The sequence below is a fragment of the Condylura cristata genome, unplaced genomic scaffold, assembly GCF_000260355.1.
Source record: "Condylura cristata isolate star-nosed mole 26May11 unplaced genomic scaffold, ConCri1.0 scaffold00025, whole genome shotgun sequence".
NCBI lineage: Eukaryota > Metazoa > Chordata > Mammalia > Eulipotyphla > Talpidae > Condylura > Condylura cristata.
Genome location: NW_004567126.1, coordinates 2505067 through 2531344, shown reverse-complemented (window position 1 = coordinate 2531344; position 26278 = coordinate 2505067). Strand labels below are relative to the sequence as shown.

The window sequence follows — 26278 nt, the reverse complement described above, 5'->3', positions numbered from 1 at the left end:
ACTACTTTATAAGAGTATGTAGCTCATTCCAAGAGGCTATGGAGGAGAGGAAAGGATCAAAAAAAATAAAGAAAGAAAAAAAAGATATCAGAAACTAGATAAAGTGATCATGGAGAAGCATCTACAAAAAAATCACCACTTCCATGAAGCTTCACAGAATCAAATCACTCCTCTTGTTCAAAACTAAGGATACCACTAAGAGTCACTGATAGTTTACAACTCCAAGTCAAGGTTAAAAAAATCTTTATCTGAAAGGTTCTTTGACTTATAGAATATTTATAACCTCAACCCTGTTATAACAAACCCTGTTCCTTTTGCTCCTAATCTGGGACCCCTGTGATTTACTTAGGGGTTATTCATGGGCATATTTGGTTCTTTCTTCAGCAAGGTTTTGAACTTAGAAACTGATGACATGTGCTTCACATGTCCCATCTTGTTTATGCCTAAATCAGTATCAGATACACTTCCCGTTTAGTTAACATATTTGCTCATACATTCTACAGATTTTCACATTCCTCCCAAGATTCAGTAGGCTTATTATGACTTTTTTAAATAAAGTCTCAGCTTCATTGTGTTAAAGTGTCATTTGAAATCACAAACTATTTCACTAGTGGTAACCAGAGGGCCTTTCATTTTAATAATTAACAACCTGAGATAAGGACTTGTGTTTACAAGCAGCTTGACAACACATTTCCATGTGATGACACAACCTGGTAGCCACTTAAATTCACTATTCTGAGGAACGTTCTCTTAGCCTTTCTGTCTTTTCTTTCATACTATTCATGTAAATGAGAAAACTAACAAAATGTTGAAGTTGTTTGAAGTAGGAAAAAAAGCATTATTTATTTTTATTCCTCATTAATGTTTCTTTGTGGGAGAGTTAATATTGTAATCATCCTAACAAAAGGATGTCATCACATCCCACCCCTCATTCCATCTTCTAAGTGACTAGTATGGAATTCTGCATAGTTGATGCCCAAAGTCACTGGGTTAATACAAAAGGTTTCATTTTTCAATTCTGCTTTAAAGTGGTAACATTTCTACAACTAAATGAGAACTTCTCAGTATAATTAGCCTACTTGACCTTCTACACCATCCACTTTCAAACCAAATAAAATGTTTGTTTTTAAACTTCTTCCGTGATTCACTTTTGTTATCTAATGGGACTTAAAAATTTTGAAAATGTGTTGGTAAAAATGCTTTTCAATGGACTCATTTGCTATAAGCTTTGAGTGCCTTTTCACTTACTCTCAAAGTAGAAAGGCTGCATGTGAAAAAAGTTTAGAACTAATTATTGCTTCATTGTTGTCTGAGTCCACGTCCCTAATACAGGCAACTATTTAGCTGTATTTTGGATAAAACCACAATAAATTTCCTTCAACTGATTATTCACAGCCCTTTTCTCTAAGGTACTAGCAATTTAAATGCCATCTTCTGTGTGTTGGTATCCCTTTTCCCTACTAAACCTATTGATGCTTCTTCTCTTTGCCTCAATATGAGCTGAACCTGAGCTTTTCTTTGACATACTTATATTTTCAAGCATTTAATCGATCAGATGCCCATGTTATTCTATTCTCTTACATCTTCTGGGACCAAAGACGACACTCTGACTTCATGGTATTAAATATGTGAAGTTCTTAAGGAAATAATAGACAGGAGACCCAGAAAGGCCACTATTTTGAGTGGAGAACTACCATCTGGAATTGCTGGAGCAACTCAACTGTTAAAATTAAGAAACTTGAAACTGGCCACACATACTTAGCTGGAGTGCTAGTCTTTCTGGGCTCTCCCAGAGGCAGGGGGAGTGAGAAGCAGTAGTTCCATTCTTGAGAAAATATCTGAGAATGGTTGGGATAGAGACCATACTGAGGAAAGTGGGCCTGTGTTCAAATGATCAAAGCACCCTTCATTAACTCTAAGACCTTAAAAAGTAGTCAATGTCTCTGTGCCTTAGATCATTCTCATATAGGAGCAAACACAAGTCTCCCAACAGTATCTAATCTTGTAAGGAGTAAACAAGGTTACTCCATTTAAGCCTAGCACATAGTGATCCCTCAATATCTGCTGGGAATGTTCCCCATTCCAATCTATCATGCTCAAATACAATTGTCTACCTCTGTCCAAACCTGAAGGAACTCAGGCAGGACTCCATGTTGCTCGAGAGATCACACCAGTGTTTTTAAATTCCAACCACAGAATGCAATCATGAGTATGTGTTCTACTATACCTCTGAACCTCCAGGCCTGCTTCTTGTCCACTCCCTGGGTCATCTGGTAGAAACCTTGTGTTGCTCTATGGCTGCTCTAGAGACAATAAAGTTTATAAATGTTTATAACTCACCTGGTTATAAACATTCTGGAAGCTGGGTTAGGTTTCTCTTTATGAACATAGCATCTTTATATTCTTATCTAAAAAAGAAAAAGTCATTATCCTACTATGGGGAAAAACATTTTTGTCAAGAAAACTGAAAAATGTACTGCTCCTTGCTTCTTCCCACAGTATCCGTAAATATGCTGAATCTGTTTATTTTGCCAGTTGGTTTTTGAGACCCTGCTGAAACAAGAGCTGCCCTTATTTTATATTTCCCTCAAATTCTACCACAAACCACACTTTTTGGGAGAAAAAAAAAATGCCTGGTAAGCATGTTTACCTTTGACTGACTAGCAAGTTGAAAGCTGCCATAGTGGTGACTCACCACAGTAGTAGGGTCTATAAAAGTGCGCGGACTTGTGCAGGAAGAACAGAAGCCTTCAGGCACAGCATTCAAGATGCACCCAGGTGTCCTAGCTGCCTTCCTGCTCTTGAGCTGGACTCACTGTAGGTCCCTGCCCCTTCCCAACGATGATGAGGAGGACTTGTCTGAGGAAGACTTCCAGCTTGCTGAGGTACAGCATGTTGCCGAGCCAGTCAGTGCGATGCATGTTCTAAATGCCCTTCTCTCTTAAAGGTGGTCATGTTGGTCTCTTTTCTAGCGCTATCTGAAGTCATATTACCATCCTCTGAATCCGGCTGGAATCCTGAAGAAGACAGCAGTGAGGTCCATGGGTGACAGGCTCCGAGAAATGCAGTCTTTTTTTGGCTTGGAAGTGACTGGCCAACTTGATGATAACACCTTAGACATCATGAAAAAACCAAGATGCGGAGTCCCTGATGTGGGTGAATACAATGTTTTTCCTCGAACACTCAAGTGGTCCAAAATGAATTTAACTTACAGGTAAATTTTGAACTATCTTTACTATTTCTTAATTTTTAAAAAAAAGTATTAAATATCTAATTTTCAGCAGAATGTATGGATGACAGGTAGATCACATACAACCTCATTTTTTAGGTATATGTTAAATATTTAAGTAAACATTAAGCAAGGTCAGAAATAACTGTAATACTATTGAAGAGAATTCTTATAACACCCACAGAATTCTCACATCCACAGAATTCTCAAAGTATTTCTTTTGAGAATTAAAATTAGATTCAATTAAATTTGCAATTAAATTTGCAAATGTAACTCATCAAGCATTGTTTTTATAACAATGCTAAAGGCAGAGAATTCTACTCTTTCTAGAAACTTTGCAGAGCTACTACATTTATTTAGCTATGTGATAAAATTCTAAACTTTGAGCATGTGATGTAAGTCCTTATTTAACACTTGGATATCTTAAATTTAATATGTCAAATTATCACATATTTAGAGATACTCAAATGTCTGAGAGAACACTTCATTCTTTATCCTTGTGTGGCATCAAAATGAATAAGTCCTTTGAAAAATGGAACTCCAGTAGAAATTTTAGGGAATTCACTGAATCTCAAGTCAAAATATAGCCAGTAAAAAATTACTTTAAAATAACTTTTACCTTCCAAAAACTTATTTGAAACTTTCTCTGTTGAACAGAATTGTGAATTATACCCCCGACCTAACCCACTCTGAGGTTGACAAGGCTTTCAAAAAAGCCTTCAAAGTTTGGTCTGATGTGACACCTCTGAATTTTACCAGACTTCACAATGGCACTGCGGATATCATGATCTCTTTTGGAACCAAAGGTAATAATACAGAATCATTTCTGAAATATATTTATATTTTGCTTTTTAGTTCGCTCCTTTCTTTTATCCCTTCTTTCAGTCATCTGTTGCTTCTTTATAGATTTCAACAAGAATTGACTAAGCGCCTGTGGGAGGCTCTGCTGGATGGATATACCTAGCTCCCTAACTCTTGTTTTTATGTGTAGAGCATGGTGACTTCTACCCATTTGATGGGCCCTCTGGTCTGCTGGCTCATGCTTTTCCTCCTGGACCAAATTTTGGAGGAGACGCCCATTTTGATGATGATGAAACTTGGACAAGTAGTTCCAAAGGTAATTACTTCTCATAAAAACATAATTCACAATTATAAGATTTGATAGGAAATCCAATGATAAGAAATTAAGAAGCATGATATGAACTATATTTGGTATTTGATTGTTTTCAAAAATGCAAATATACTTACTAGTTCCTTTAAGTGACATTTCTGCAAACCAATGTAAAACATTAAAAACAAGCAAAATATCCTTATGTTAGGAACTAGGGGAATACTGACTTTGAAGTAGGACCAAAATGTCTTTCTGTCAACCAAGGTGTTGCTACTGTGGATTACATTTTGGCATGGTGAAATATAGGTTATTATACATATATATCTAAAAATTATTAAAGCTGGATGGTCATAGATAAACTGGAAGTAAGTTGAAATTGTTTTTCCTCCATGGAATAAATATTAATAGTACAAGTTCAGTCAAATGTCTGTTCACTGTTATAGGAATTGTTTCAAATGTGTCCATATCACTAATTTTATAATACTATTTTGAGAAATCAGGTAGTGTCTTACCCCAAACAGCATGCATCAGACAGGCTAGATGAGGTTGGATCCTACGATAAAATGAATCAGTGTTGAATGAATCCTTAAAGGCTCAAAAGTACTGGTAATATTAATTTAGACAAAATAAATAGATTGTCTCAAGTAGGACTTTACTTTGGAGCTCAATGGATCTTTACTTGTGACAATTAGAAGTAGTTCACAGACAGCTGATTTTTATTATTCACTTCACTAAAAAGGATTTTTCAGAAAAGTAAAACAGGTCTTTGACTGAACAATATCTCAACTCCAATGCCTCCAATCTGTCTTAGGAAGGAAAGGCAAGGACTTACATATTTGCATTCTAAATATCTCACAGGCTAAGAAGATTTTAGGGAAAAAAGAATAACATGTAGTATTGCTGCGATAGAGTTATATAAGTCTCAGCTTTATATTCCTGCATCAATTCTGGATTTTAAATACTTAAATGAAATGAACAAATATCTCTACAAACAAGTTGGGATTAATTTTTCAGCTGAAGGTCATGAATGGTGCCCACTACTCATCATTTTATTGAAGTCTTGCCACTGTGATTGTATATGAATTTTGATGCTCTATATGGTCACATGATTTACTGAATTGGTTATACATGTTCTTCATATACAGGCTATAGTGCCAAATACTGTTTAAGGCCAAATTAAAATCACTGACTCAAGCTTTCATGTATTCTAAACATAAATTGCAATAACTCCTAGTGACTTATATGTTTTTTCTTTCTAATTTCAAAAGTCTCAAAATTTCATGGAAAAAATGAAAGAATGTTAGTATTGTGGTAGAGTAGAAGACAATTGGCCAGTGATGTCTGGAGTTTCCGTTTCTCTAAACTCTAGAGATATTTTGGAAAGAATCATTGGGTGGAAACTAGGTCCTGAGGAGAGTGCCAGACCCCCTGCTTGTGCTTCTGCCGTATTTGGTCACCATCCCTTTGGGCCCTGGTGCTGGTGCTCGGGCCCACCTTATTTCCATCACTCCTCAGAAGACAAAGAGCAAAACAGGATTATAACCATCTTCATAGTAGCTTGATTACTAATTTTGTAAGAATAATCTACTGACATTTCATTGTACAGGAAGTTACAATCAAAGGGAGCATTAAATTATGTATAGGGATTAAATCAATACTTTAGAATTTTCCATTAAGCAACTGAATATTAATTTTTGAAAAGTGAGAACATATAACTATTAATAAGAACAATGCATACTCACACACACACACACAGGAAAAAAAGAGCCAAGGAAATGGTGACATCACGAACAGATGAGGAAAATAACACTTTTCCCACTAACTGGTCACTGGAGGACCTTGCTTTCTCGTTTTTGTCTTGTTATAGGTTACAACTTGTTTCTGGTTGCTGCCCATGAGTTCGGCCATTCCTTAGGTCTTGACCACTCCAAGGACCCAGGAGCACTTATGTTTCCCATCTACACCTACACTGGCAAAAGCCACTTTACGCTTCCTGACGACGATGTGCAGGGGATCCAGTCACTCTATGGTAACTCTGACTTACCAGTTTAAAAGAAGAATAGATACAGACCTTTATTTTTTTTAAGTTTTAGTTAAGTATGTCTGGTTTTACTTTTAAACCTGGGAAACCTGCCCATTTTTTTTCTTTCCAAATCAAACCACCTACTCAGATGCAAAACATTCTATTCCCTAAAGTTTTTGCAGAATGTAACGTCTTATATTTGTATTTTATATATTTAAGGTACAAATGATACCTCAAAACATTTCTGTCATAAGAAAGGAAAATATTCCACTCCCCATTGAAACGACAAAGAAACAAAGCCCTATTAGCACTACTATTAGTAAAACAAATGACGGTGAAAGTGAGATCTTAACCTACTTTTATAAATTCTGGGTATTCTTTCAAACACTCCAATTTACCACTGTGGAGACATTCAAGTGTTCTGTGGTAGTTTGTAATCAAAGTTGGCTGCCATAAATAGCAGTACTGCCACAGAGTCCAGTTATCAGTGTAAACATTTCTAGAGCACACAGCTCTGAAAACTTGCTCATGACACCAAATCTATTACTTCGTTTTCTGGTTCATATCTACCACAGCAGTTCCATGAGCATGGGCAAGTTTGCAATGATTATGCCCAGGAGAATTGATTGAATAAATGTGATCCAGATGAAGAAAAAGCAGTTTAGAGTCATGACTGTGCTTGGTTCCCCATTAGCACTCATGGGGGCTGGTGGTAAAGCTATAAACATGTGGTTGAGGGCTGGCTGGTCACTGTTATCACTGGCTGGTCACTGACAATCTGGTGAAGCAATATTAGCTAATACAATAACTGATAAAATGGACAAGAGAGCTGAGATTAGGGCAGTCACAGGGATTATACATCATTAGATGTGGGTAAATAAGAATGTGTTTCTCAGGAGCAGTTTGTATATATGTTCTGCGAAGCACAGGGAATTTTTTTCTCAATGTCTTTTGCCCAGCCTCCACCCCATTTCTATCACCAAATTGAGAAACCTAAATGTTCAGCTCCTGTGACTCTCAGGGGGTAATAACAGTTGAGAACAGAGGGGGCAGTTCCACCTGTAAAACCTTGGTCATTCCAGTAAGAGGAAGTAGGATGATGGGGTATTTGGACCACTGCAGAGATGTGACAACTTACTGTCCTCCCCAGAGAAACTCCCTCCTACTCAACTTTAACGACATCAGGTTCACAGAGGTCATCCTCAGTAACGGTAACTTTTTCCATTTTTTTTCATACCGTAGGCCCAGGAGATGAAGACCCCAACCATAAACACCCCAAAACACCAGACAAGTGTGATCCATCCTTATCCCTTGATGCCATTACCAGTCTCCGAGGAGAAATGATGATTTTTAAAGACAGGTATTCCTGACATAGCTTTAACAAAGTCTGCATAACAAACATTAGTGAATCCGTATCCACAAATTGCCAAAACACTTGAGCAAACTCTCAAGGAAAAGAGAAGTTAACAGTGCAATTAATAGAACTTTGGACACTTTATTTACATATTTAAATGAACTAAATAACTGATAGATAAATAGTTTTTATTCATGGATAACCTTGGCATTGTGCAGCTTCTTTTTACATCACTAGTTTAAGTGATACATCAGTAGTATAAAGATAACCATGTAAATATAGAAATCCAAATTATTTATGAAAACACAAGTATTGAAATCAATTAGCATACTAGTAAGAAGTTACTCTAAGTGAGTCTGCATGAATTACTTTTAGTATGGAAAGACTTTGGCTCTGTGAACATATATTGAAATTTGAGAGGAGTGTCTTACAACTTGAATCTGTAGGTAATAAAAAATGTAATAATTTAAAAATTTCATCTTGTTCCAATATGCTTTTTATTCATCAATTAAATTGCTCCCTCATCTGTGATCCTGTAACATTCTTATTTCCTCAATTATAACTCTAATTGCATAGTTCAGATATTTTCTCATGTATTAGTTTCCCTAGGTCATGTGATCTTGGAAGAAATACTTTGTCAAACTTCTCTTTCCCTCCAGAGCCCAACACAGTGTCTGGCACATTTGCTGGCCATTTGCAGGATATGCAAAGTTGAACAAAGCATGATCCCAACTCACAAAGCACTTACAAAGGCTGTGTGAGGTTAGAACTTCAATACTTGACAGTACAGTTAGGGCAGTGACAGCTGAACTGGCACAGAGGGGAAGGGAACGCCTTCGCCATCACAGGAGAGCGTCTAATTTCTCTGTATTGATAGAGTAAGAGGTGACCAGTGGGATAGAAATACTGCACTTAAAATATGACATAAAAAAATATGAAAGCAATCTCTGCGCTTCTGTTTTCATGCTAGATTCTTCTGGCGCCTGCATCCTCAGCAGGTCGATGCAGAGCTGTTTTTGACAAAGTCGTTTTGGCCAGAACTTCCTAACCACATAGACGCAGCCTATGAACACCCTTCCCAAGACCTCATCTTCATCTTCAGAGGTAGGTCTTCCACTGCATGTCCAGGGCAGGTGATGAGGGACATGACACTACCACAAATGTAGTAAAAGTATCACTATGGAAAACATGCACAAATACAGGACCAAGTAGTACAAAATGGAAACCAGAAAACACCTGAAACCATTCTAAAGTGTTCCAAAATTTTACAAGTCAACAGTCAACATTATACTTACTTTCATTCTGTTTCCTAACAGTCATGCCAGTTTTTTCTTATTCCTCTTTAAAACTATTTACTGAGCAAACATTGTAACAATGTATATTTTAAAAATTGAAAAAAAATGTTTATAATGCCCCCATCTAAATTCATTTCATTTTCTTACTTTCCTCTAGTCTTTTATCAGATGTAATACATATTGTAAAGAATTTTATTCAGTGTATATGCTTTTAATATTCTACTTGTTCAATTAACAGAAAATAATGGCAACTTTTTCTAATTGCTACTTCACCTTTGTGATAATAATTCATAATGGCTATAAACATTCTAAAGACATTTTTATTGTTTCACTGTTATTAGTAGTGCTGTACTGACTTTTTAGAGGAAGAAGTAACTCTTTACCTGGTATAAAGTTAAAATTTTATCAATCTAATTTACTATTCTTACTGTACAACTTGTTCATGTAGAGATCTTAATTTTTTTTCACATAGCTTCAAAATAAACATTCAGAGGTAATAAATAGCTAACTGAATTATGACATTTGTTTGGCTATACTCATAATTAGCAAATTTGGACCTCAAACCCTATTTTTGTCTGATGAATGCTAATTATTTCTATGTTTCATAAACGTGGTCACCACATTAATTTATAAGTATATTTTTTGGTTAAATTAATGAGTCTTGATAAATGAATCTTTGATAAAAAATCTATATATATGAGTTCTTAGAGAGTCTTTTAGATAAACAAACCATTCTTTCACTTATTCTAGGGAGAAAATTTTGGGCTCTTAATGGCTATGACATTGTCGAAGGTTACCCGCAAAAAATATCTGAACTGGGATTTCCTAAAGAAGTCAAAAAAATAAGTGCAGCTGTTCATTTTGAGGATAGAGGGAAGACTCTCTTCTTCTCAGGAAACCAGGTCTGGAGGTATGGTGGCCATGTTTACTGACCCTTCTTCTGTGTCAGAGGCAATGTGAATCTTGGACATAAGAGCCCAGATTCATGTCTATATTTAGGGGTGAAAATATAGGTACCAACACTTGAAAAGTAAATGGTATATTTACTCTACCTACACAGATACATGCACACACGAATATATGTATTTTCTTTACGTTTTTACTTCTTTCTCATGATAACATCCACAACTCTCTAAAACTGACAGCCACAGCCTGCACCAGCTGCATGAACTCCAGTGTTCCATGAAAACAGGTTGCTAACCATATCACAATGTACCATGCTTTTATCTCCCTATGACCTTTCCCCATGCAGATGTCTTTGCTGGGAAGTCTTTCCGCAAATCCATCCTCGAAGTTCTACTCATTGTTTAAAGTTAATTTGAAATACCATTTCACCCATAAAAAGTGTTTGTTGATCACCGCATTTAGAGATTATCTAGGCTGTTATGTTCACTCATGATGCTGCATGCCTCTATTGCCCATTGTCACAGTGATACACACCCATCTTAGCTTTTCATGGGCTCAGTTGTTCTTACCTTTTACCTACTGGAACATATCTCAGGGCTAGATAAGTCTCATCAGTAACCGTAGAAGTAATATATGATGGGAGGCTGCTCTTCTGGGCTAATTTCAAAAGGTTTCTGGTTGGTGCCTGTGTGTTTAGAGGGGAAGAAATATAGACTGTGTGGTTGTGGAGGGAAGGGAAGGGAAGTCCCTTTCCTGGCTTTAGTAGCACCACATGCCTCTAAGACTTTCTGGGACAGCAGTTAAACTTAAAATATTTTTGTATGTACTACTGCACTGATTGAGTTATCTCACATTAATAAGGAATCAACCCATAATCATATACTGACTCCACTCAAAGAACATTCTAGTAACATACTTTCATAACAGACCACAAAATGTGAAATGGAAAGAAGGGTGTAACTGTCTTTCCAAAGATGGCTTTCAGACAAAGTCAAAGAATGCTCACCCAGTATCCACCCTACTTTCCGTATTATAATTTCTTATTGCAAACTATCAGTTTAAATGAACTGAAAAATTTTAAATTCTTGTCAATTTTGAAAGGTGCCATGATATACATTGTACTATTTCTAAGAAAGACAACTTAGTGAAGAGTTTCTTCTTCTTTTTAATTAAATAGCTATGATGAAACTAAGCATCTCATGGATAAAGACTACCCCAGACTAATAGAAGATGACTTCCCAGGGATTGGCGATAAAGTAGATGCTGTCTACGAGAAAAATGGTAACTAGATTCACTGCACTCACAGTACAAAGGCTTCTGCAGCCCCCCAGAATCAATTTGCCTAAAATGTACTTTCAAACAGGACTTAGATACATTAATAAATGTACAGTTAAGAAAGTAGTCTTTTCCAGATGAACACTTTGCATAGATAGCAAATAAAAATATGCTTAGAATAAATTACTATTTTATATAAAGACTGCTAATTTTATGAATATAAGTGCCAACCCTTAAGCACTAGTTTAACTTATGTTTAAAGATGACAAAATGCAAAGATATTTGCCACATCACAAATCAGATGTGGAGTGGGGGGATAGAGAACATTAGCATGAGGCTTTTTTGTTTTGATTATGAAAAGAGGTATTATTCCTAGCTTACAATGATAACTAATAACAATAAATCAAGTATTAAAACTGGAACTCATCAGGACAACAACTAATTCAAAGTAATAATGTTAGAGAGCTGGGAAAATTTATACTTGTTTTCCCAATTTAAAATATAAGAAAAACAATGGGATATAACTGTATGAGCTTTTAATGTTAGCTGAAGTAGAACACTAGTATTTTCAAACACTGAACTACTTTTTTTGGTCTTCTTTCTTACAGGCTATATTTATTTTTTCAATGGGCCAATACAGTTTGAATACAGCATCTGGAGCAGCCGCATTGTTCGAGTCATGCCTACAAATTCCCTATTGTGGTGTTAAGTGTTCTTTAAACAATATTATTTAAATCTTGGAGAGCATTGGGGATACTTCCAGAAGCATGGGGGGTAGGGGGTACAGGGAAAGCTTAGTTCTGTGAACAAGCCTCAGTAAGTTATCTTTGAAAAAGTACTATCTACACAGTAACATGTGGCTGGAACCACAAGGACTGCAAAAGTAGTGAAGTTCAGGTTCTCTAAGATCACCCAATTCCTGTGTGTCAAGAAGAAACAGAAACTGACAATATTTCCCATATCAAAAAAATGAGACATGGGGTCTGTCGAGGAGAGTTAGTATAATTTTTTAGTGTATTTATAAAGAAACTTTGCAAAGACTTTGAAAATTACTTTGCAAAAAGTAATTCACATTTATATAATTAATGAAGTTTTACTAAATACTGTAAAATAGTATGAAAGTGGAATGGGGGGGAGGGCTATATGATAACCAGACTTGAACAGAGATACACCAAGGGAAATGTCTATAATGAAGAGATGGCAGGCAACTTTCCAAATAAACAATTTGGGTTTTGCACTGAAAATATGGGCATGCCCCTGTCCCTTTGCAAAGAGAAATTAAAGAATTGTCAATGTCAGTAAAGATAGTAGAAGGATGGATCTGAGAATGGACATGACCTTTTGAGTCTGTGTCATTTTCACATTTGATAGATTCAATATCTCAAAGAAGACAATTCTCCTTTGCATGTTTAGACAATAGAGATGTCTTTGTATGAAAAATTTCAAGTCACTGAAAAATGTCAAAATTAAAAAAAAATGTTAAAATTAAAATGACCTAAAGCCAAGGCATCACTTTCATCATGAACCATCTGATTATTTAAAATTAAAAGTGGTGTCTTAACTTTATTATGTACAGATAGTTATTTAAACTGTCCAGATTACTTTGAATATACAGTCTAGTTTTGAAACTATAGACTAAGATCTGCACTATCAGCTGGAGTATATACACTACAGCAGAGACATCTGGGATAAATCAAATCACCTACTAGATGGTGATCCTCTTGAAGATATGCAACTCTGCCATTTATCTCTCCTTTGTTTTTGATCCCTCAGCAAGTGTCAAGTGCCTGTACTTGACCCTGATGGAAGAAATGATAGCCATCAAGAGAATATATTGTGCTGATAAATCTTGCTCATAAAACCTCAGGCAAAGAAAAGAAAGTGTATCGTATTTGCAAAACGTATTAGAAAGTGTTTACAGTTTATAATTAAAGATATTTTTAACAAACTTTGTTCTGTGCCATTTTTTTTCGACCAGCTACTTTAAAAATTTTGATACTATTTTTATCATTTATTTTATATATTTTTTACATCATTGTAAATTTTTAAAAGAAGATTTATTTATTGGTGCATATAGAACTGGGGTACAGCGCAGAGGTGCAGGGGCAGTGAGAAGATTCACCAGAGACAGAGCGGGGAGAAAAACAGGCAGATCAATAAAGTACACTGCTGAGGGGAGCAGCGGGCGAGACAGGAGAGGTCTGCCACGCCATGTGGGTCACCTCCATGGTTGGGAATTGAAATTGCACTGAAGTGGCTGTTGCTGGCTGCAATGCTGCTGCACTTTAACCTGCTGGCCACCAGGGAGGGCCCCATTGTTGTTCATTTTATACAATGTTTGCTTTCTCCTCTCAGGTGTAGTCCCCATAAAATTCCCACCACCATTCACCTGTGCCCCATCAACAATAGTCCCTTGTGCTTTCCATTCCCACCCCCCGTTTTGATCCCTCTTCCTCCTCATCCCCTGCAGAATGTCTTTGATTTATAACTGCCTGTTAATTTTGGGTTTTTTCTTCTTGATCTCTTATTTGGTTACCCTATATTCCTCCTATAAGTGAAGCCATCTGATATTTTACTTTTTGCTTCCGGCCTATTTCTCTACACATAATCCTTTCTCGCTCCATCCACGTTGATGCGAATGGCATGAGTTTATCTTTTGGATTGCTGAAATAGTATTCCACTTTGTACATATACCACATCTTCTTGATCCAATCATCTGTTTTGGGGCATTTGCATTCTTTCCATATCATATCTGTTATAAATAATGCTGCAATAAACATAGGGGTACCGCTATCCTTTGACTTAATGTTTTTGTGTGCTTTGAGTAGAGTCTTAGGAGTAGGGTTGCTGTGTCATGTGGCAGCTTCATTTTTAGTAGTTTTGATATTGAATGCTGCCCTCAATTTTCCTCAGTCAATAAAAGGAAACAAGAGTTTGAGAAGAAGGAAAGTAGTTTAATTTGTCAACAATTTGAGCAGACTTGTGACTGAAAGACCACCATCCTGCTCTTTGGCAGAGTGCAGGGGTATTTATACAGAGGAGTCAAACAAAAGGAGATGGGCAAAGGTCTGCAAAAGAGAGATGGGAAAGGTTGGCATGTCCTTTTCTTTTTTAAGATTTTAATTATTTATGCATACTGAACTGCGGTACAGGCCAGAGGTGCAGGGATAGTGAGAGGAATCATCAGAGACAGAGTGTGAAGCAGAATAGGAAGATTGATGCAGTACACTGCTGAGGGGAGCAGTGGGCAAGGCAGGAGAGGTCTGCTGCGCCATATGGGTCACCTCCCTGGCTGCGGATTGTGCTTGTGAACTCATGCTGAAGCAGCTGCAGCCAGCTTCATAGTCCTGTGCTTTAACCTGTTGTGCCACCAGGGAGGGCCTGGCATGTCCTTTTAATACCGGCAGATGGAGATTTCAGGTGGGCTCCAGCTTGCTTTGTTAATACCTGATGTTTAACTTCATTAGATGTTTAACATCCTCTCTCCATTGGAAATTTTGTTTACAACAAATCCTCTCAATCTGTTTTGCAGACCGGCAGCAGCAGTAGCTGGGAACCTGCCCAAACCCACCAAATAAGCCACTCTAGCTTGGGACCCAAGTCCCTCAGGCAATGTGGAAGAAAATGCTCCTAGCAACACATTTTTGAGTTATTACATGGGTAACACTGGAGCTCAAAGATTCCTGGTAGATATTGGGGGACATGTGTTCTGCACCCCCTCCAGAATATTCACAGTGCATACTAGCATATGAAAGGCTACAAGCATTCCTGTCTAAAAAAAACTGTTTAACTTTGTTGAACATGGTTTTCCAGAACTTAACATATGTACACTTTGATTTGCAATGAAACATACCTGAAACTCACACAATGTTATAATGTTACTACAGTAAAAACAAAAAGTCGCCCAAACATACCTGAACATGGAACATCATTTATTTTCTTTCATTTTCATTAAAAAGTGTTTTTAACCTGACTTGAGAAAAATTTTCCTTTTTTTTTTTTTTTCTTTTTGCTTGATCTTTAGCCTCACAGAGAGGTAGTTTAGAGTATACAGATAATTATTTCCTACCTACTATCTCTGTCCCAATACCAATTCCAAATTTTCAGTTTGCCTTTCCAGTGTGGTCAGAACACTGACTTAAATCATTCCAAATGTCTGCTTGGAGCTTATCAATGGGGTTGAGAGTTGTAGACTTAAAAAGGATAACTCATTATGGGCTGAGCAGTTGGTGCTCAATAATATGCTGTGATCGATGTCACATATTGTTTGCAGAGATAATCACAAAAGTCAAGGGCAAGACAAGAGCAGATAGATGTTTTATGGGAAGTAATGCCTGTCCACAGTTTGGAGTGCATCTGCCTGAAACTAATGCCTCTCCTCTCAAGCTGAACGGCTGCTAGGAAGACCCTATTTAGTAGGCTGGTAGAATTTTCATGTGAAATTAAAAACAATGTCCTAGATCTCCATATCCATGTGTCTTTTTGTGAGGATCAGAAAGTTGAAGTATAATGCTGTATGTATACCTGAAATCCATATAATATTATAAACCAATATTAATCAATAAAAACTTGTCTAAAAATTGAAAACACCAGAATATCAATAGAAAACCTCACAGAAATAGAACCACCATACCTACCTACCAAATAAAATTCCCTATCATAGAAAATACTTTGCATGTCATCACAAGACTATGAGATTCACAATAACGCCAGTAGGTGGCACCAGACATACCCCTTTGAAAATGATGACCTGTCTGTCCATTTCATTACAGTTACCAAATTGGTGATGGGAAGTTTATGGGGACTACAGTTAAGAGGAGAAAGTAAACAATGTACAAAAATTAATAATGATGTAAAAATATAAGTAAAAAAAATGCCTTGTTGTTTAATGCAGGGGTAATGAACTTGGCGATATTGCTGATGATCTTGTTTCTCATTTTATTCCACTGATTTTAAAATAAGGTTTAACATATAGGGAATTCCTTAATTCCTTAACCCCTGTCACTTAACTCCTCACCCATAAGGCTTCCTTCCCAGAAGTGAGACTCTAGGATGAAGTTCCATGCCCAATACCGAGACCTCAGCACCAGGGCCTTCAGCAGACTCCCCGGTGCTCTGGCTTCCAAGTCATCACCGGCATCTGGGTGATGAACTCTGAAGTGAACCACAAAATACACAGTGTACACAGAGAAGGGCTTGTGCTCCGAAGAGAAGGCAAAGTAAGTGGAATCAAAACTCCAATTACTTGGAGATAATGTCAACCTTAGAGGAAGAGAAACTTTAAGTTTCCAAGTTTCTTTCCCACATGCTTTAGTTTTACTAGTTTTGTTTATTTTGCAGTTTTATACCTGCCCGACATTCTAGCATGCATGAAATGAAGATTTAGGATTTCGTGGTTCTATTCTTCTTCACTGCTTACAAGGCACTCAAATTGAGCTATGAAGGACCTCTGGATAGTGAAAAACATGCTTATGTTCATACCAACAGCATTGCCATTTGGGTAAGAGTTTATCACGGTGCCTCATTTGACTTAAAAGGTCAAAGATGTTCTCTTTAATGTATTGATATAATGATCTTGATAGAGGAAGAGGTTAGCCACTTAAGATGGAGTGAGTTATCAATTGAAAAGAACAGTCTTGTTGCTGACAGACACAAACGAAGCAAGGATAAAATGGCTTTGCCCAGAAACCACGTCCAAAATAAAACTAACAGGTTGTCCTAGAAAGCTGTATAAATTTAGGAGTTGAATTAAACCAACTGAGGTCTTTGGGCTTCTGGTCTGGGGGAGACTTGGCCTCTGCTTCCAGAGGTTCTGCCCAGCATGGCTCCGACATCTTCCCCTGGGAGCAGACACCCCAGGGAAGTTTCCATCTCTGAACTCTGCTGTAATATATGTAGGGTTTGACACTTTTCAGGTCCAAATCCCCTATTATATGTGCATTAAAAGCAGATATGGGAAAAGTCTCTTCCGTGTATAATCGGCACTATAACCAGCTCTCAAGCTAAACATTTAATAATGTCAACACACATCACCTGAACAAGAAACGATGATCTACATGTGATATCCAGCTTACTGGTGAGTCTCTTTTAAGTCCTGGTTTTCTTAGAATTGAACTCACATATCCTCCTGCATCATCTTACAGATTTTCACAATCAAAGGTAAAACAAGTAGTGGGGGTGTTATAGATAAGGACAAAAAGGAGGGACAGAAAATAGAGGTCAGGCACTCTGAGTGGCTAGCAAAGGAGCCTTTATTGGAGTACTCCTAGGTCATGCTCACTGACCCTCACCAGGACCAGAGAAGTCCTGCTCAGGCCAGAGTCTGGGGTGGGGGTTGGGTTTAAGGGCTTTTTGGGATTCAGTCAGGTATGCAGGAGATGATGGATGAGTGCAGCTGGGATGGGAGGAAGTGGTGAAGTGGTTAGTTTTTTAGATCCTTATCGAGCAGGTTCTGTGCCGCTATCTCCATTGCTAGTCAAAGATTAACGCAGAGACAGGTTTCAAGACCTCAAGACCCCCTTTCCCCCTTCCCTGGGTTTCCAGGAACCCATTAGTCTCTTGGGTGACCTTTCAAAAAGTACTGATGTCTGCCACTCACAGCTTTACACTGTATTACAATGTAAGGGACATTACCCAAGCATCCTGAGCTACACCCTCTGTCTGCCAAAAAGACTTGGGAACTATGTTTTATTTTTTATTGTTTACTTTACTTGACAATCTTCCCTCTCCTATAGCAGAAGGGCTCTAGAACTAGCAAGAGTCCAAGTCACAGGTAAAACAGTTCCAAGGACCTCCCAACTTTGAATCAAAGGAGTGCTTGTTCCTGTGGTTCGAGTGGCAGCCTTCCTGGGTTGTTGTATTTTTAACCAGCCTGTGCCCAGCTAGCCAGTGAGCAGGCTAGAGACTGCTCCCAAGCAACACAAGGAAAAGATCAGTCTGTGAGCATACAACTCCTCTGGGTACCGGGTACATGCTGATGCTGGCTCTGCTTTTAGTAAACTCTGTTCTGAGTCCCTCAGAGGTAGGCAGATGGCTAATGTACAGCACTAGCTAAGGCTCCAGCCAGCGCCACATTTTTCAATCCACTTAGCAGGCTTTATCCCTTCATAAGTAAGATCCTTCCTCAGGAGCAATAGTCTCAGTTTCTCAGAGAACTTCTAAACTGATCTATGGTCTGAGTAACAGGAATTTCAAGGAGGCCAAGAGCACAGTTCATGAGGAAGTGGGGTAGTAGCACTTCGCAGCAGGGATTGTTACAGTGTGAACTGGGTTGCCTGTCTGTGGGTCCTCACCTGCATGCTTAAGATTCAATACACACAAAAAGGGTCAATAATGGGTTTATTTACAAAGGGAAGGAACAACCTAGGGAAAGAGAGAGATACAAGTTAACTAGAGCATTCTACCAGTTCCTCTAACTTGCAGCCCCAATAGCACACTGAAAGCTCATCAAGAGCTAAGTGACCAGCCACCAGCATGAGGCCAAGAGAGAGATTACACTCAAAATGGCTCCTCTATATATCCCAAAAAGTCCCCAAATGGTTGCTTAGTCCTGCCCTTGGGTCCTCACATTCCTCCCTTTGGTATTGCTGGGATTTGTAGTTTTGGTGACTGGAGTAGGGGCTGGAGTTGTAGTTTCAGTATCTGGAGTAGAGGGTAAAGTCCATAAAACCTATATCTGCAGTTTGTTCAGGACATACTTTCTCCATAACAGGATGACAGGAAAAAACGTGTTGATTTGGGAATAAGATTCACCTAGAAATCATGAGGGATATAAACTAACTCAGAACTGTCTTATTAAAAATGCATCATATGGCCCTCCCTGGTGGCGCAGCAGGTTAAAGCACAGTACTAAGAAGCTAAAGCCACCTCAACATGAGTTCAATCCCTGCTCTGTAGTGAGTTCAATCCCCGCCCTGTAGGTGATCCACATGGTGCAGCAGACCTCTCCTGACAAGCCCGCTGCACCCCTCAGCAATGTACTTCATCGATCTGCCTGTTCTGCTCCCCACTCTGTCTCTGGTGAATCCTCTCCTGCCCCTGCATCTCTGGCCTATACCCCAGTTCTGTATATATAAATAAATACATCTTTTAAAAAATACATCATACAGCTTTCCCTGGTGGCTCACTGAGTTAAAACACTGCATTATGAAGCTCTCCAAAGCCAATGCAGCACGAGTTCAATCCCCAGCCAGGAAGCTGACCCATATGGCATGGCAGACCTCTCCTGACCTGCCTGCTGTTCCCGTCATCAGTGTATTTTATCAATCTGCCTGTTCTGCTCCCTACTCTTTCCCTGGTGAATCCTCTCACACTCCACATGTCTAGCCTATACTCCAGTTGTGTAAGCATAGGTAAATAAATCTTAAAAAAAAAAGCATCATATACTTGAATATTTAATACCTTTCCATTCAAAATTTAAGTTCAAAACATTTCTTGGAATCTTTCAATGTGGCAAATTTTGAGGAAGGGAGGAGATGGCAATTCTGTACATCTTGCGTTTACTTAGGATGAAAACTATTAAAGGAGTCGAGCAGACACTGTGATTCAAGTCTTTCATTTTACAAATGAGAAACATCTCAACAGAGAAAAAAATGCTATCTAATCACACTAGTGACTGGACATAAAACTCATTCTGCTGCTCTCCTCGCAACATATAATTCCCTTACCCTCTTCCACAGGGCAGCACACTGTGTTTGTTCAGACATTCTTAGCTCTTGTGAGTCATGAAGCACATTTAATTATACCATAAGGAACCACTAATCTTGTTAGGGGGAAAGGATGTCCTGAACAAATTCTACAGATACAGGTTTTGTGGACTCCATCCCCACTCCAGACACTGAAACTATAACTCCCAGCAAAGGGAGAAATGCTAGGTCCAAAGGATGGAGTAAGCAGCCATTTTGAGATTTTGGCATGGTTTCTCTCTCCCTTGGCCTCATGGCTGGTGGCTGGTGGCCTGGCTCTTGATTAGCTTTCAGTGTGCTACTGGTCAGCAGAACAGGTAGGATGCATTAGTTAACTTGTATCTCTGTCTTTCTCTTTCCCTGGGTTATTCCTTTTCTTTCCCCTTGTAAGTAAACCCCTGATTGACCTTTCTGTGTGTGCCTGCAGTATAGTTAAATCTTAAGCACATGAGCAAGGACCCACAGACAGGCAACTCAGTTCACACTGGGTTGCCCTGTAACAATCTCACATACAATTATCCTGGCTAACTGTCAAGCTCCATCAGGTACTCAGCCTTTGCCAGCCAACCTCTCCCCTCTGTGAAGATCACTTGACCCTGACTGATCTGTTTTGAAAATGGAGGTAAGATTATTTTCAGATGCAGTCTCTCACCTCTCAACTATGTGCATCACACCATAACTCCACCAAATAATGAAAGATAGAGAGAATTAAGACTCAACTGAGACTTGGTGAAAAAATCCCTTTGCCATGACAACTTTGGCCGTGCATCCAATTTAGACAGATCAATTTTTGTGCTTTTCTCAAGAGTGAGTCCCTACTTTTGCTACAAACTGTCCCCTCCTTTATGCCAAAGCCAGTCTATGTGTGTGTGTGTGTGTTTAAGATTTATTTATTTGTGCATACAGAACTGGGGTGCAGGCCAGAGGCTCAGGGGTGGTGAGAGGCTTCACCAGAGACAGAGTGGGGAACAGAACAGGCAGATCGATGAAGTACACTGCTGAGGGGAGCAGCGGGCGGGTTGGGAGAGGTCTGCCGCGCCATGTGGTCACCTCCGGGGCAGGCGGGAATCGAACTCATGAGGAAGCGGCTTTAGATTCTCAGTGCTGTGCTTTACCCGCTGTACCACCAGGGAGGGCCAGTCTGTGTGTTTTAATGCTGTTTCCAGCATCACCGCTTTGGCAGCTGCAACTCCAACCCTCCTCCTTGGGTCCTGGCATAAAATCCTCCAAAGCAGGCATGTGGCTTCTCTCGGTCTCCACCATATATCACTTTTCTAAAATGTGCTTGTAAATTTTTTAAAGAGCCATAGCTGTTCAAGCAGCACATGTACATCCATTTAGTTTAATCACAAATGTTTTATTTTTATCCCTACTTTACAAGTAAACAACCAAACACAGAGAGGTGAAGATACTTGTTGTAAGTCACACTTTATGGAAGAACTGTATTTGAACCCCCAATCCTCTCTCTAGATCTGTGCTCTAAACTGAAATAATGGAACATTTAGCAACCATCTGGGCACACAGCAGACACAAGACCCCCTCCCCCAAGATGAAGAGCCCCAGGAGAAATGCAAACAAACTAGTGGTGGGGTGGAAACTCTAATAAGAAATAAAGGACTGCAGAAGCAGCTAGTGGGATTCAGTGTTAAGGATTCTGTGGTCAGCCATTTCTGTCCCCACCAAGCCAATCTTCCAGATGGTTTTTGTGGGGTGCTGAAGGAGAAGCTTCCAGCAGCCAACCTCAGAGAAGAAAAGTTCAGAGGCTTTGCAAGTAGCCGAATGGCTGAAATTGTTTCTAGCTTTGCTTCTGTTACAGCCTGTAAGGGAAGGGCAAAGACCCAGAGCTGTATGTATCATACTGAGCTGTGTGAGTGTGGGCCATTTCTCTGGCTACTCAGCTGCTACAGCTGCTGTTTTGAGTATCAATTGTATGGTACTATACTGGAACATCTAAGCAGCTCTGGCGAGCATCTCCTGGCATGTCCTCTGCTGTCTTTGTCAGTTGGAACCCAGCCTATAGTCTGCCTACCATGTGCTCCAAGCCTTCAGTGGTGGGGAGATGCCATCTTGGAAGTGATACCAGGTGTCAGGGGACCCTACACTGGCCAAGACCCCAATGTCCAAATACTTTACCAAATACTGTCTGGGTTTTTCACCACACACACACACAATTGCAAGATTGCTCAGGCTTAGGAAACAAAAACAAAGAGACTTATTTATTAAACTGGAAAAACAAGAGTTTCTGAGGCCAATAATGGCCGTTTTCTTTATCCAAACTCATGTCCCATACTGTCCTATACAAAGAGAGTTACAATGGTATCTTCCTGCTGTTAGGAGGAAAGGATGTCATGAACGAATCTACAGATACAGGTTTTGAGGACTCCACCCCACCCCAGAATCAGAACTACAAATCCCAGAATCACCAAAGAGATGACTACTAGGACCTGAGGGTGGAGTTAAGCAGCTGGTGTTTGATGCAACAACAAATCCATTATCACCAAAGGGAAGACTACTAGGACCCAAGGGAGGGGCTAAGCAGTCATTTTGTTTGGATATATAACAAGACATGTAGGCTTTGGGGCTTTCTTAGCTTCGTGGCTTGTGGCTGAGCTCTTGGCATTTTCACTGACTTTCAGTGTGCTATTAGGATTCCAGGTTAGTGGAACTGTAGGACTGAACTGATAGGATGCATTAACTGATTTTTCTCTCTCTCTCTTCTCCTGAGGTATTCATTTCCCTTTCCCTTGTAAATAAACCCATGAGCAACCTTTCTGTATGTGCCTGCAGTTAAATCTTATTATAAATCCCTTTAAGGGTACAGGTGAGGACTCACAGTTAGGCAACCCAATTCACACTGGGATTGCCCTGGAACCCCACCACAGAGGATATGCAGCTCTTCTCCTGAACAATAGGACACATGCCTAAGATGGTGTCTTCCTGCCTCTGCCGACCTGGGGCACATAACAATCAGACTTCAGGCCAGGTTCCAACCCACAAAGACAACAAAAGACACCACAGGAGATGTTCCCAGAGTTGCAGGACACTTCAGCACAGCACCAGACAAGGGAAACTCAGGATAGAAGCCACAGCCACCAAAATAACCCAACCAAGGCTCCACTGACTCAGCTAAGACAGGCTATATCCACAGCAAAACCAGGAACTGTTTCAGTAATTCGGCCTCTTCCATAGGCCTCCACCTTCAGAGGTCCACAGCAGCCTTTTCCAAGATCAGCCTGGTCCCCAGGCTCAAATCCTCTGACCCCCAATAGGAAAAAAAATCTTCCTTTTTCCTTTCTTTCTATTTTTCTGCTCCAGTTACTCCCATTTCCTCTTCAAGAAAGCCCCTCCTCAAACCCCTGAGGCCTTGTAGTGAGCACAGCAACCCCCTGGGAGTCCTTTTTGGAGTTCCAGGTCCTTGGGATCACTAGAGCTCCTCTTTCAGCAGCACATGGTGAATTTCTCCATGAGACAGACACTCAGTTATATTTAAAGAGCAAGTTTATTAGAAAGGGAACAGGAAAAGAAAGAACACTTGCATAGGCACAAGTGGGCAGGAAGAGCTGCCCCTTTGTAGGGGTAGCATAATCTTTACTAGCAGTCAGTTGCTGATGTGGTGACATACAGGCAGAGTTTGAAAGGACTGAGATTCTACAATGGGCTTCATTTCCAAATCGTTACCTTTCACCTTTTGGGTCTGCCTCTAAACATTGCCCTCAGCAGTTTGCTCGGATCTTCCATCGGTCATCCAGGCCTTGGAGCATGAGGGTCTCGATTTTTATGGCTGTGTCAGTGGCTATGCTATTCTACCCAACCCCCTCCATAAGCACCCCCTGCAGCAGCCCTAGGCCTCATCCCCAGCTACAGGAGGGTTTGAATTTAGGACTTTAAAACACTGGACACTGATTCAGGTGAAGTTAATGGCCATTTGTGGCCTCCATGACTCTTTGTTTTCCTTAGTTTGTTAAATAAATCCATAATTGTTGTTCATGAACCTGAGTAATCTTGCTATTGTGCGTGCTGGTGAAGAACTCAGTGACCAGGAAACTATTTGGACACTATTTTCAGTCAGTTTTAGTGCCCCTTGCTGCCCTGTATCAGCACTTCCTCTGTGTACAAATTGACAGAAAATTAAAGTTCCCTCCAGTTTTACTGAAGACTGAGTGTCTGTGATCTGCTGTGCTTCCAAGAGAGTGGTCCCTAGAAATAAGCAAGCATATCTTTACAGTTACGAAGCCATGCCTCCCTTTGTTCAGCTGTAGGCAGAAGGTTTCTCCAACATGGGAGTAGTGTCAGGAGCTTTACATCTCTGTGAAGACTTTCTGGTGAGTGAATGGACCCTCTGTTAAAAAAGAGAGGAGACCAAGAGTATCAGACTGAAGTGGGCTTTACTGAAAGTCTATGAGGTAATTGAAAGGAAAAGGCAGAAGGAAAGATGGACACCGTGAGTCTGTTAACCCAAAGGAAGAAGAAGTGCTATTTTATTTCAGAGCTGAACTTTTATACACATTAAAGGTATCATGTCGACTGCCCATTGGCCGGGCCACAGTCAGGCAGAGAGAGAGGCAGAAGGGGTCGTGGAAGAGTGTCCGAAAAGATACAAAAAGCAGGACGAACTAAGCCCATGGCCATATCTGGCAGGGAAAGATGGCCAGGCCCAGCTGGAGCCAAGGATGGTCTCCTTATCAGCCGGGGCCCAGAATTGCAGAGTTAGCCAAACTGTTGTCCTTCATTCCCCCCTCTTGTTTATAGGATCGTGGGCGTCATTCTGTCTTGCTGCTTTGAGCTGAACAGGGGCCTCGAGTGGGGGAGAGAGGGAGCAAATGAGGCAGCGAGTGAAGGCTAAAACTTGGTACAGAGATGGGCTGGGAGTCAGTAGCAAGAAGCAAAAAAAATCAGGCACAAAGTTCTAGTTGGGGAGGAGAGAGGTCTAAGAAGGTGCCTTGTAACCAGAGGTCGAGGATTGTGTCATCCCACTGCTGAGGGGTCACCGGCAGGGGATCCGGCAGCAGCCACTCGTCCTCCAGAATGCCATTAAGGAAGATGACGAAGTCCGTCATAGGTGGGGTTGTTGACATGTTGGGTCTGAAGAGGTTGATATTGGTGGTACTGCCTGAAAAAGAGAGCTTGATGAAAACTCTTAGTGGTGGCTTGCTGTATCAATTGGCAAGTGACAGCAAAGATGCGGCTAATGATGCAGGGGCCAATGGTAATTATGAGTAAAAGAACTAGGAGGGGGCCAACGAGCATGGATATCAGAGTAGTTAGCCAAGGAGAACTGTGAATAGGGATGCAAACCAGTTATTGCCCGATTCTCGTTCCTTTTTCCAACGTTCTAGACCTTCCCGAAGCTTTGCCATAGAATCGCGGACCACACCTGTGTGGTCTGCATAAATGCAGCATTCCTCACCTAGCGCCGCACAAAGCCCCCCATTTTTGAGAAATAGGAGATCAAGGCCTCGGCGATTTTGTAAGACTACTTCCGACAGAGAGGTAAGGGATTTTTCCAGTGCGCTAATGGATTTTTTGATATGGGCAAGGTCTGCATCTATGGCAGACTTGACGCAAGACTTGAGTGTTGAGTGGCTAAAGAGGTAATCCCAGTACTTGTTCCCGCTACTCCAAGGGTGAAGAGGACTGCCAGGGTCAGGGCAGTAACGTGTTCGCGCTTTTGTACTGAGAGGGATGAAAGATCAGCAGGAGAAGATGCCCCGGCTTCCACCATCTCTGCACCCGTATAGTAAAGAATGCATGGAAGAATGATAACTGCGAGGCAGTATTCAGTAGTGGAGTTAAAAACAGCACCAGAAAGGAAGGCTGTTAAACCACGCCGAGTGCACAGCCACCAGAAATTAGTGGTGTTGCCTGGAGACAACCATTGATTTGAACTTGGGGGGTCAACTATTGAGGTACAAAGGGTGGCCCGACTAGTGGCCTGACCTATGCAGGTGCCCCATCCGGTCACCCATATGAAGGTAAGGGCAGTCGGTGTCTGTGGCCAGGTTGTCGAGGGTATGGAGGAAGAGAGAACAACCGAAGCATTAACTCCGATAGCCTTGTAGAATGGAGGTCAGGGATCATAGCAAAGCCAGCAAGAAGTGGTTAGGTTGGGGGAGGTTTTATTGAGTGCCCCCAAAGCAGCCTGAATCATACAAAGAAGGGCGTCAGAAAGGGTGGTGAAGGGGTTGGAGAAGGAGTGCTGAGAGGTTGTGGGGGGGTGCCAGAGAAAGAGGGGATGTTTGTGTTAAAGGGCACTGTTAAGGTGGACCGGGGTGGCCGCGTTGTTAAGGTGGACTGGGGTGGCCCTGTAAAATACAAGTTGGCCTGGGTGGAGTGAGGTTACGCTGGGGGAGTGTGAGGGGTCTGGTAAGAACTAGTCTTGGTACTTCCAGAGTTCACTGCAG

At 40.3% G+C, this 26278-nt stretch overlaps 1 protein-coding gene across 2 annotated transcripts; it reads left to right on the top strand.

The window, feature by feature from the left end:
* The first annotated feature begins 2746 nt into the window (after positions 1-2746).
* On the top strand, positions 2747-12064 carry MMP13 (matrix metallopeptidase 13). Of its 2 annotated transcripts, none has more exons than XM_004689053.1 (10): positions 2747-2885; positions 2973-3214; positions 3887-4035; positions 4221-4346; positions 6208-6369; positions 7606-7723; positions 8688-8825; positions 9767-9922; positions 11096-11199; positions 11802-12064. In XM_004689053.1, exons 1-10 carry the CDS (start codon positions 2769-2771, stop codon positions 11900-11902), a joined length of 1413 nt encoding a protein of 470 aa, XP_004689110.1. In that variant the 5' UTR covers positions 2747-2768; the 3' UTR covers positions 11903-12064. The 2 variants fall into 2 exon arrangements, with proteins under 2 accessions (XP_004689110.1, XP_004689111.1); XM_004689054.1 differs by having other exon boundaries at positions 2769-2885; positions 8688-8821; positions 9763-9922; positions 11802-11902.
* The last annotated feature ends 14214 nt before the right edge of the window (positions 12065-26278 follow it).

What these genes read in the sequence shown, in the direction of transcription:
- MMP13 (XM_004689053.1), top strand. Translation starts at nt 2,769, where the DNA reads ATGCACCCAGGTGTCCTAGCTGCCTTCCTGCTCTTGAGCTGGACTCAC. An exon ending in AAAATGAATTTAACTTACAG is followed by an intron (nt 3,215 to 3,886) that starts GTAAATTTTGAA and finishes TCTGTTGAACAG; the next exon opens with AATTGTGAATTATACCCCCG. An exon ending in ATCTTCATCTTCAGAGGTAG is followed by an intron (nt 8,826 to 9,766) that starts GTCTTCCACTGC and finishes TATTCTAGGGAG; the next exon opens with AAAATTTTGGGCTCTTAATG.